We start from the raw sequence: 12,669 nt of genomic DNA, 5'->3' as shown, positions 1-12,669 counted from the left end.
ATTGTTGTTGGCATACAAGCCTCTATAGCCCTTTTCATTGACGTGCATTGATCGGTGAGAAACCCTTTCGGAGCATTTTCTCACATGCAACGAAGCCAACATTGAAATAACCATTTGAACGACTCAATTTCTTCGTTTGTCATCAAAGCGCATCCAAGAAGTATTGACTGACCGTGGTGATTCACCCCGACGAAAGAACCACAAACCAAATTATACCTGAAACAAATTACGACATTGTAGAATGAAAATCATTACGTACATCCATATAATGAATTTATACACCCAAGGAAGATCCAATATACACCTCTGCAGCAGATTCATAGAACAAAATTAATTTAGCAGCATAAACAAGAACAGCATATTACCTGTTTGTATTGTATGTGGTGTCAAATGAAATAACATCTCCGAAATACTCAAAGGCAGCTCTGCTCCTTGCATTGGCCCAAAAAGCAAGCTTAATCGATTGATCGTCCTCGATTTCGAGCTCGAAAAAGAAATTATGATTCTTCTCTTTCATTCTCAATAAATATTTCCCGAATTCCTTTGCATCTTCTTGTTCTGAAACATTTCGCACTTCTCTCATGATGTAATTCCTCACATCCTTTTCAATAAAATTTAACTCGCGGTGACCCCCAGCTGCCGCAACGAATGATTGGAATGTTTTGCTTGGTCTGATACCGGCTTCCTCGTTATTCTCTATTGTACGACGAACGGACATGCTTAGTTCCCTGTGCTGTTTGAGCATCTCTGCTTGAGTTGGACAGCAAGGGTGTGAATGCAGCACGACCTTTGAAATGATCCAAGCACCAACATCTTTCAATGTGTGTATATAAATTCTTGCAGGACAATTTAAACCAGCTGTGGGATTTGTCTTCTCAGTCGAAGATATTTTAGATTTCCATTTTTCCTCTTTGCTACATGTGATCAATTGATTCTTAATTTCGTTTCCCTTTTTATTTGTGCTCCGAACTCTTGTAGAAAAACCTGTAGCTTTGGCATAGTCCTTGTAAAATTTTGCAGTATCTTCAAGGGTTTTAAAGGTCATTCCAACCTTGGAAACAAGCTGCTCATCAATAACAGAGAGGGGCTGCAGAAATACAACATGTTTAAAAACAAGAAAATACTATATAATTTCTGCACCTCATAAAAAAATAACAATCAAAGTAAAATACACCCCAAGGACTCCTGATCTACACCCGTTACGACAACAAATCAACTAAAATAACAAGAAAAATCATAAACTGTAAATACACCCAAACTCCCCCCTAAAATACACCCAAACTTTCCTAAAAATACACCCAAAAAGTTCTGATCTACACCCGAGCGTCTGCTATAAATTGCAGATAATTAATCAAAACTAATACATTAGATTCAATCCACAGATTATGTTCGCGCATTAATTTCACAGTCTATGTTCACGAATTATTCAGCTAGACAATCATAGACGAATAACTGCATCAAATTCATATTAATATTAATTAGCTGAATCTAAATCAAACCTCAGGAACTTCGTTCGATTCAAATTCAAAATCCACTTTGCCCTGATCGAGCTGACAATCTGAGGTTGAATCATCCATTATCTTCAAGGTTCGTTCAGATTTTGATTTCAGAAACCAGAAAATCGAAATAAAACGAAGCTAGAGTTACAGTGAGAGAAATTGAGGTGAATGATGACGAACAAAGCAGTGATAAACGCAGAAGTAAGAACGATCGAAAATACAAGGGAAGAACGCAAGAAGGAGAACGAAAAACTTGGCAAGAGATTCGAAGAAGGTAACGAAATCTTTTGAAAATTAGAAATTATATTATTCGCGCGTTAATTGATTTTGATTGATATAATGTTCTGTTATATAATGCGTGAGTTGTACGTAAAAATTGGAGCGCGTTTAGGATTTAGTAAATTTCGAAACTTGTAACACTTGTAAATGTTAATCGCTTGTATGCTAAGATTAATCCTATCAGAATACACTAAATCAATATTTTTTATGATAAAATGTTACATGTTGTAAAATAGTATAATGATAATGATTAATGCTCTATGTAATAAAGATATAAGAAGAAGGTGAAGAATTGGTATGTAATTTTCTTTGTTAAAATATCTTTTATTATATAAAATATTATTTTTTTATTATTTTAAGATGTGAATCTAAAAATCTCTTAATTAAATCATAAACTAATTGCTATCTCAACTAAAATTATATTTTTATTATTTCTACATATATTTAATAAATAATAAAATGAATCAGTAGTATCTATAAATACACTAGTATAAATGAGGATTTTTTTTATAAATAAATAAAATAAAATAAAATATTTATAGATATAAAGATACCCAAATAATTTTTACTTATCTCGTTAATATTAAAAATAAGATAATTATAAATATATCTTATTTTTTTTGTCAATAAGATAGTATAAAAATTTTAAACATGTATCTCGTTTGCTCACAAAATAAATTTAGAATTTTTTTAAACGTATCTTATTAATAATGAAAACAAGATATATTTATAATTTTTTTTACTGTCAATGAAATAAAATTGTATTTTACAATATAGTTTGGATCAATTTAAAAATAAATATTGATATAATTTATTATGATTTAGATCATATCAGTTTAATTTAAATAATTCATCTAAATTTTTATACATGAATTTAAATAATATTTCTAATTTTTATACATATATTTAAATTTTAAATTTTAACAAAAAGATAACGAGCGTTAGTAGTTACTAAATTTTAAATTTTAACAAAAAGAACGAGAGATACTGCATTTTAAATTTTATCTAAACCAATCTCTAAAAATTTTAAAAGCGGATATTTGAGTTTTTAAGAAAAATTAATATAAAAAAATATTCTCAAAATTTTATTCCGACAGACAAATCGTCTCTAGTCTATTTTCTAGTAGAATAATTATCCAAATCAATCCTTAAAGATTTTAAAAGCGGACATTTTAATTCCAAAAAAAAAAATTAATACACAGATTAATTCCCAATATATATTTTTCTCTGTCAGATATAATAGTCTCCGGTCCATTTTTCGTCGTAATTCACTACAAAAAATGCAAATTTGACGCACTTTTTTTTTGTTAACATGATTTTTGTGCACATTATAAATCAAAGAAAAATAATATGTATATGCTACATAGATGTGTATGTTAAGTTAGTCTAATTATGAAGTAAAAATCTCGATAGCTTTTTGATGAGTTAATTGATAATTTGGTGATCAAATTGAGATTCAAATGAAAATAGAAAAATAATAACGTTGATTATACTTCATTCATAGCTATCACACCAAGTTAAGTTATATTAAATATAAAAATATTAAATGATTTAAACTTTGAGTTTTTTATAGAATAATTTCTAATAACTTTATTGAACAATATTATTATTATTATTGTTGTTGTTGTTGTTGTTGTTGTTGTTAACTTTTCTATAAGTATTTTAAATAACTTTTTAGAGAGTTATAAGTTAATCTTAAAAATGATATCAAACGTTAATGTTGTAATTTAGGTCATGTTTATTTACAGATATAGAATACTGTGACAGAAATATAAAGACATAAAATTATATTTCACAGATGAAATATAAATATAAATATTATATCTAAAAATATTAAATTAGTGTATTTTATGTGTCTAAAATGAATACAAAAATTAAGTAGTGAATTTTTATGGGAATGAATTTAAAATTTTTTGAGAGAGATTGTGGTGTTAATAGAAAGGAAGGTGTGGTTTTAAATGATGTAAGGTTATTTTGATCTTGTTTATGTCCGCTTATTTGTGTGATTTTAATTTAAATTTTATTGATTAGTATTGCATTACATTGATTTAAAAAATAAATTCAAATTGAAACTATATAAATTGCAACTTTTTTTTTATATTAGATTAAATTATATATTAAAAATTAAACTAATATAATTCAAATAGTAATAAATTATAAGTCACAAAAAAAATAGTAATAAATTATATCGATTTTTATTATCTATATCGATCTAAATCGTATGGTAAAATACGGTCTTATTTTATTAACAGTGCAAATGAGATACGTTCATAACTATTTCATTTTATGTGTGAACAAAATATGTATAATCAGTAAAAAATCTATTTTTTTTTTAAGTATGTCTATATCCATAAATATTATGTTTATTTTATTTATAAATAAAAAATTTGTATAAATAATGTGAAATATTATGTGATTAATATATTGGAATAGGAATTTGGAAAAATTCATGATGTACTTGTGACAGTAGAGAGACAGAATTTGGAAGAGCCTCAAACAATGCTCTAATAATTGGAATAGGAAGTGATTTTAATGAAAGAAAAATATTATGAAATCTAATATTTTTAGTAAAAAAATTACTATTAACTCAAATATAAAACAAATAAAAAGAATTTGTCACTTAAATAGTTAAATCCAATAGAAAGTTTAGGAGTCAGAACTTTTATTAAAATTACTTAACTAGCAAAAGAAAAATGAGTAATCGCACAAGAATGAAATCTTACATTATTAAAAATACTAATAATGACTAATTGATAGTTACAAATCACAAAATTTGCTGCCCCTAACACTCCTCTAAATCCAAAACCATAGAATCAAATACACCAAATCTTAAGACAAAAAAAAAAAACAAAAAAGTACACCAATTTTTAAGAGGCCCTAGATCATTGCAACCTCATGGATCGAGGTAATTGTTATTAGTCATGCATACAAATCAATAATAATAATAATAATAATAATAACAAGAAACTCAGTTTAAAAAACTCAAATTATATTATATACAATTCAAAACTAGTTGAGTATATAAAATAGAAATGTGGAGCAGTAGCGAGTTAACCCAAAGACAGAGTCAAGAAAGAAAAGAATAAAAAGTAACACAACAAAATTCCACAAGTGGGACGAAAAAAAATAAAGAAAATACATGAAATTAACATAACAAAGAAAAAGAATAATAAACTGCAACATCATCAACCACGAGAAAGCAGTGTACGATGTATGGGCTTGCAAGGTCGAAACAACTCGTTGATATATTGAATTATTGATAGCCACACACACAGCACAATGATGCAACCGCTACATACAATAGCAAGCTCATGGCTGCGACGCAGAGAGTGCAGCCATCACTTGTATTTAGAGTTTAAGGTTTATGATTTATGATTCAAAATCAGAAACGACAATTAACAGTCACTTGAAAGAGTGAGAAAAAAAAAATGTGACAGAGTGGTGTTGCGGCGGATTAGGGAGTGGCGCCGGAAAGCTGGAAAGAGTCACGACGGTTTATGAGTGATGAGTCAAGGGGGAGAGACCGGATACAATACATAGACTGTGAATATTAGTTACTTAGTGCCCTACTTAGTTATAATTTATACGGAAAAGGAGAGCCGGCTTAATAGACTAATAAGATAAGATATCTTAACCCTGTGACAAAGGTTATGTTTGGGTGAGCTTTTAAAAAAAGATATTTTTTTGTTAGATATTTTTTTTTAAAAGATTTTATGAAAAAATAAAAGTAATTTTATGTTTGAATATCTTATGTAAAAAAATCTTTTTATTTATCAATTATGTTTGGGTATAACAATATAAAAGTACTTTTTTATTTATTTATTATATAAAAAATATTTAAAAAAAAATATAAATTACAGCTTTTTAAAAAAGATAATTTTTTTTTATCTTTCTAGTGTTTTTATTTTTACTATTAGAAATTTTTCAAACACAATAAAAAATAAGAAAATATATTTTTTCATTGAAAAAATATTTTTTTTATCAAAATAATGGCGCCCAAACGAGCAAAAAGAATAAAAAAAAATCTAAATTATAATTAAATATCTTTTAAAAATTATCTATTATTCAATCTTTAGAAAAGAGAAAAAATAAAAAATTGACTAAAAATTAAAAATTTAAAAGACAAATAGTATTTTCTATTTAAAAATAATGTTATGAAAGATAAAAATAAACATTATTGAACTCAATATTTAATTCAGAATTAACATATGCATGCACAGGATCATATGCAAAAATATATAAAGTTTTTTTATTTTTTAAATGAAAATATGTATGATAATTTTTATTATAAAAATTTTACAAAATGAATTAAATTTAAAGTTAACTATTTTTAATATTAAAAATAATAAAATCAATGAGTAATAATTTTATTTTTTTTAAAGTATAATAATTATTCACTAATAATAATATATATATTTTGTGATTAAATTGAAATATTTGTATTAAAATCTTATTTTTTAATTATTTTTTAAATAATATTAGTAGTTAAATTTGTAGATGTTTTTTTAATGAATTATGAGTAAAATTTTTAAATTTTTTACTCTTTTATTAAAATTAATTTGAACAAGTACAATTTAATTTGAGCTAGTTACTCTTAAATTACCTTTTTTATTATCATAACAAAAGAAACTATTATAAAAAAATTATTTTTGTTAAATTTTATTAAAAATTATTTTATATTTTAATATCATATTAATTCTTGAAATCAAAGTAATATGATAATTTATATGAAATTTTTTAAAAAAATATTAAAATAAATATTATTTTCGATTCCTGACGATTTGTTGAGATGATCAAACACTATTTTAGAATTTAAAATTTTTTAATCGATCTCTAATTATCGAAATAAGTAATCTAACCAACTTCTATTACTATTTACTAGTCACTTTTTTACAATTTAAAAATCTCCAATCATTCTTTAAGTATTCAATTAATTAGTCTAAGAGACTCTTATTACTAGTCTAAATAATCCTCGACACATTAACATGCCTCAGTGTAAGAGGCGCTTACACCAGTTATCTAAATAATTGGAGATCAGTTAAGAATTTTTAGATGAAAAATATTTTGTCCTTTTTTTTTTTTTTCCCAGGGAATGCTTTGTCCTTTAAAAAAATAGTGATGAATCTGGCGGATCAAAAATGATATTTACTTAATTCCTATGGGCTGTTTCATTTTTTATTAATTGGGCTTGATAATTATTGTTGGCATCCTTGGTTCAGATGGATATTGGGCTTTCAGCCCATTTAGGGATTTACACACCTCAACGCATATTTACCAAATTACCACTGCTTCTTTGGCTTTCTTTTTCTCTGCGTCGTTGTGCAGAGAGAAAGCGAAACCCAAAAGAGAAGAGAAAAGCAGAGAAATGACGAGCGAAGAGGAGAACGGAGAGTTCTACCTTCGATATTACGTGGGACACAAAGGGAAGTTCGGTCACGAGTTCTTGGAGTTCGAGTTCAGGCCAGATGGCAAGCTCCGATACGCCAACAACTCCAACTACAAAAACGACACCATCATCCGCAAGGAGGTTTACCTCACCCCTGCCGTTCTCCGCGAGTGCCGTCGTATCATCTCCGACAGCGAGGTAAACGACACTAACTCACACGCTCTTTTCTTCCTTTTCTTTAACTTTTAGGGTTATAATCTTCAATTTATTTATTTATTTGTTTTGTTTGAGTGAGAAGCGCATTTCGGTATTGCCGCCTCAGATTTGCGAAGTACAACCAAAAAATTATTTAGAATAGTAAAAAAAATTGAGAGAGGCTATTGTCAGAATTTGAATTTCTGAGGGTTTAGATTCTTAGAGTCAGGTTTTAGATCGATTTCTGTTGCGGTGCCCACTGCATCGGTTGCTGCTGTTTTGCGCAGCGCAATCGAAGTTTAAATCCGTGGATTTTAGTAGAATTTGGGGGTTTACTTACTGTGCTTTTTTGTTTTTCAGTAAATCTCTAATATTGTTAATAATTAAAAAACATGGGAGAGCATAGTTTCTTAGGTCCTGAAAAAAACAATTTCTATTACCATTCAGAAAATGATGGGGATAAATTAGGCTTACCGTAGAAAACCTGTAATATATGTGGTTTTTTGGCATGGGAAGAGATGAACTTGTCCAATAAAGGAATGCTGATAAGATTGTTCATTTTGTGCAAAATTCGTGTCTAGCTCGTTTGGATTGTGATTGGTGAGGTGCCACTTGTTTTGTAATGAGTTTGTTACTTTCAAGTTTCAAATTCTCCTTTTGATCCGGAAAGAGATTGTGTTTTTTTTATTTGTTCTTTTTTATGCTTGCACTTGTTATCTTCTGTGTTAGTTGTCATAATGGGTTAACTTGTTCTCGTAATGCTCTCATTCTTTTCAACTGTATGGCATCGGTGACAATGAACCGACAATGTTTAGTTTCTTCATCTGCCCTTGAATCTTAAGCAAAGATGTTGTGCTGTGTACCATTTAAATTGGAATCTTCTTGTGTTCGACATCTATGGTACAATTCGTTTAAGCATGTTGATAATGATGAGCTGAATTAAGAAATTGCTGTATATTTGTAGTGTTTGCCGTTTTGTTGATCTTATGATAGAATATAGTGTTATTTTTGCCGAATTGCCGGCACCAGAAACCTTTTGAACAGTCCTGATATGGTACTTATAAGAAGATTGCATCACGTGGAGCAGCAGCACCCAGAATATGTTCTCACTACAAGTTTACACCCATAAACCGTTCATCTTTATGAAAACTTGCAAGCTTCTTTTACTATTCATGATTTTATGTAATAGTTTAAGATTGTGCCATAGGTTAGGAAAAGGATTGTCTCTCAAGTAAAGATGTTTGGGCATTATTATTTTTTGCATGTTCTTCCTCTAGATGCATACATCTAACAGACTGCTAAACTCCTCTTATTTCATTTTGAACCAAGCTGTGCTTGGATAACAATGGAAACATAGCCATGACACACTATGCTGCAATAACTATCATGTAGATTTTCTAATTTGATTCTGTGGTGCCTTGTTAGTTCATAACCCGTCACTTGAGCGATGCCTATTTTGAGTATTTTAACCCATTCCTTCTCAAAAGTCTTTTGAGGGTTTTTGTTTTTGCTTTGTTCTGCTTTCTGATGAGTTGGTCTTGTTCAGATCATGAAGGAAGATGATAACAACTGGCCGGAACCTGACCGTGTTGGCAGGCAGGAGCTTGAGATTGTGATGGGAAACGAGCACATCTCCTTCACAACCTCCAAGATTGGGTCTCTGGTGGATGTTCAGAGTAGTGCAGATCCAGAAGGTCTTCGCATCTTTTACTACCTTGTTCAGGTAAGCTGATTGATAGTTGCTTTTGATGGATTTATTTTGTCAGATCCTGTCTAGGTAATTTTGTATGGTGCATATGTCCCCTTTTTTCACCTTTGGTTGCTGCAAATATTTATACTGAGAAATAATCCTTGCACCAGTTGTTTGTATATAGTAAAGTGCAAAACTTTGTTTTTGTTTTCTCCTCCTGGAAAAAGTGAACATTTATTCTATTTCATTCTTACTATATTCACTTATACACACACACACACACACACACACCAACTTCTCTATGGAGATGCTTCTGGTAGAAATTTTCTAACTAACTTTCATCACCGCTTAAATGGTGTTTCGTATGCTTTTTGCTTTGGTCAAATGCTATATCTGGAAGTAGATGAACTAAAAGCATATCATATGATCATTATATCAATTTTATATCGCTCCTGTGCTAGATGATCTGACTTGATTTCCAGTTTTTTTGCTGTTACTATCACTGAAGAAAAGATTTTAACTCTATAAGCACCTTCTTGTCTTAGCTCCTTTTTGTGTTCTCTCTTCTAAAAAACAATAATCCTTAATGCCCAATTAGATATTTTTGGGCAACTCTTTGGCAAACAACTCATCTTGTGTCTTTATGATGCCAAAAAAAGTTGCAGTAGTCTATATAGCACCGTCCAAACTCTTCACAACTTCATTCCTGTCCACTTTATTCTCATTGATTTTACTTTCATGTTTCTTTCTTTTATACATGTTTAACTCAGAGTCATATTAAAGGAACTTTTGAGAGTTTTGCCTTCTTTCATGACCTAACTTCCTTTCTGACTTTGAAATCCGTCTCCAAGCTTTGGCCAATCTCCTATTTTCCTCTCCTCTCATTCTGTTCGTGTCATTACAATTTTTAACAGAATTAGTTAACAGCTGATTTCCTATCCAGTACTTCTCTTCCATGTTCTCTGTTGTGCACCTTCTTCATTGACATTTTACTATATGTTTCAATATTGTGAATTTCTTACCTTGAAATATATACATTTATTCAACTCAATCAACTAGATGAAGAGAATGCTTGACAGCTAGTAGAAAATTCCTTTCATATTTCTTGTGAAATTAAGATATTCATTATGCATGGAATAATAAGCATTAGTTTTTGACATATGATGCAGAGAGAAGATCATATGATCTCATGTTTGAGTTGAAGGAAAATATGTTAAGTAACCATTTGTAGGAGAAGTGTATGTAAGAATTAACAGGAGGGAGGGGAATTGGGCTCCATATTTGAACTGCTGTAACTAATAATGCAGCCACTATTTGAAGGAAGTTAGTTATTTTTGGGGAGGAACGGTGGTAACAAGGGGAGGTTATGGAATAAAAGATCTGAAGCAAGGTGGATCCTTGTGTTGTCGCTTGAGAAAACGTGTAGAGACTTGAGGAGCTCTAACTCTCCCACAGGAGCGTTCACATTTGTCATAGATCCTAGAGCATTACACAGATATTTCATGCAATTTTTCTCTTTTACCATAGGTAAATAAAGGAAATCAATAATCAAATCGACTGAGGATTTTGTTCTTCTACTGTCATATAGGCCAAACGGAGCTAAATGTTGAGTTAAGGTCAAATGTAGATTTAGTTGGAAGTTATTAAGAATTATTCTGACCCTGGTGATTATATTAGAGAAGTTCGCTTGAGTGAGAAGTAGAGTAACAATTGTTATCTTTTGTTCATGAATTAGAGTGTTTTTTATTGACTCGTTGTGCAAAGTTTATTTCATGTCATTGGTTGAAGCATGCTTTGGGCTATTTTGTGCAATAGGTTTGTGTCTATTTAAAAGTCATACATAGTGTTATCATTGACGTTTTTGTAGACTTTTACATTAGGAATTTTCATGAATGAGAGCTCAATAAGTAAAATGACATCTTATATGGTTGAATTAGGACTCCAGACTAGTTTTGAATATGATTAGTACGTAATCAAAGCTAAATCCGAATGAGTACCTAACTTCTAAACATGACAGATAGCGTGATAATGGATCGTAAAAGTTAATTTACATAATCATTCATTAGTGGGTTCTCCTTGGAATGCAATTATTTAGTTTTACTTGCTGTAAACAACACCTGACTTGCGTTTATTCTGATCATATTTTCATGCATTTGCAGGATTTGAAATGCTTTGTGTTCTCTCTTATTTCCCTTCACTTCAAGATTAAACCTATATAAGATGTTTTCAATGTTATCTGTTCAACCTCTTGGGGTAGTTGTACTTGTGTAACAACAACCAATTACAGTTTAACATGTGACAGTTATTGGAACTTTCTGATTTGAGTGGATGTACCAAAAAGTTGAGTGGATTGCTTTTTCGTGCAGAGTCATTGTTCTTTTTCTTTATCTTGGTATAATATAACGTTGGGAATTGTTTCTTTTTTCTTTTTTAACTTAGTTTTTGATATATATATAGAAGGAGAAAAAAATGTCACAAGAAGGGAGGATAAGTGATCCTCCTACAAAAAATAAGTAAGAAAAGATCAATGAAGTTGAGGCATAATCTTCAATTTTTTAATGTCTAAGAGAAGTCTTTTAAAACTATTATGACTTTTACTCTAGATAGGTATCACATGTCTTATTATATTTTATAAAATCTGTTTTAAGTGGAAAAAAAATTTATAATTAGGCTCTAACAAAATACTCTAGAAGTGGTGTGTACTGCTTAATAGGGGTGCTTAATAGGGGTGTTCAAATCTAAACCAATCTAAATTAAATCGTTCATCTAATTCAATTTAAACCGAAAATCGATTAAAACCGTACTAATTCGGATTTGATTGAATTTTATTTGTTGTAAACCGCTGGATTGGATCGGATTTCGGATCTACCTTTCATAACCGGTCCAATCCAATCTAAACTGCACAATGTGTTATAATATTATTATTTTATTATTATATTTACAATTATACTTATAACATGTTCAATTTGTTATACATTTTTATATTATTCATGTATTATTATTATTTAATAAATATTTTATGTTCAAAATATTATTTATTTATTTATTTACATTAACTAACCTATCATTTTAATTCTATTGTTATGTTGTCGTTGACTTTTTAAGATATTGTTAAGACTTGTTATATCATTGTTATTTATTTAAAATTTGACGTAAGACTTGTTATATGTATTTAATTTTTTTAATTTACAAAACTGTAAATCCAATCCAATTCAAACTGCTTGAAATTGGATCGGATCGGATCGGATTTTTTTTTTTAAAAGTCATCCAATCTAAATTGCACTGCAAGTAAAATTAGTGTTTGGATCGGATGAGTTTTTTACTCAAAATTGATCCAAATCGCGTCGCAAACACCTCTACTGGCTAATGTTACAAATTTTACTTTCTTTTCCCTTACCATTTTGTTGCTTCTAAAACTAAAATTCATAAAAAAAAAATTATAACTTATGTTTGTTTGGATGTCTATTTATGACTTTGTTTATCTACTGAAAAAACAAAATTAGCGACGAAATTAAAACTTTTACACGGAATTGTTCTTTAAACAACTAAAAATAATCCTACAATCAACTGTTACAATAAAATATGGAAAAGGGTCCAAATAGAAAAGACTACAATGAGGG

At 29.4% G+C, this 12,669-nt stretch overlaps 1 protein-coding gene across 1 annotated transcript; it reads left to right on the top strand.

Moving 5' to 3' along the window:
• The first annotated feature begins 7,065 nt into the window (after window positions 1–7,065).
• Window positions 7,066–11,414, top strand: MAGO (mago nashi family protein). The gene is made up of 3 exons (XM_016320511.3): window positions 7,066–7,362; window positions 8,906–9,082; window positions 11,209–11,414. Exons 1-3 carry the CDS (start codon window positions 7,144–7,146, stop codon window positions 11,266–11,268), a joined length of 456 nt encoding a protein of 151 aa, XP_016175997.1. The 5' UTR covers window positions 7,066–7,143; the 3' UTR covers window positions 11,269–11,414.
• Window positions 11,415–12,669: the final 1,255 nt, after the last annotated feature.

Source organism: Arachis ipaensis, chromosome B9 (assembly GCF_059453495.1).
Source record: "Arachis ipaensis isolate K30076 ecotype BB chromosome B9, ASM5945349v1, whole genome shotgun sequence".
NCBI lineage: Eukaryota > Viridiplantae > Streptophyta > Magnoliopsida > Fabales > Fabaceae > Arachis > Arachis ipaensis.
This window is presented reverse-complemented; position numbering and strand designations above follow the sequence as displayed.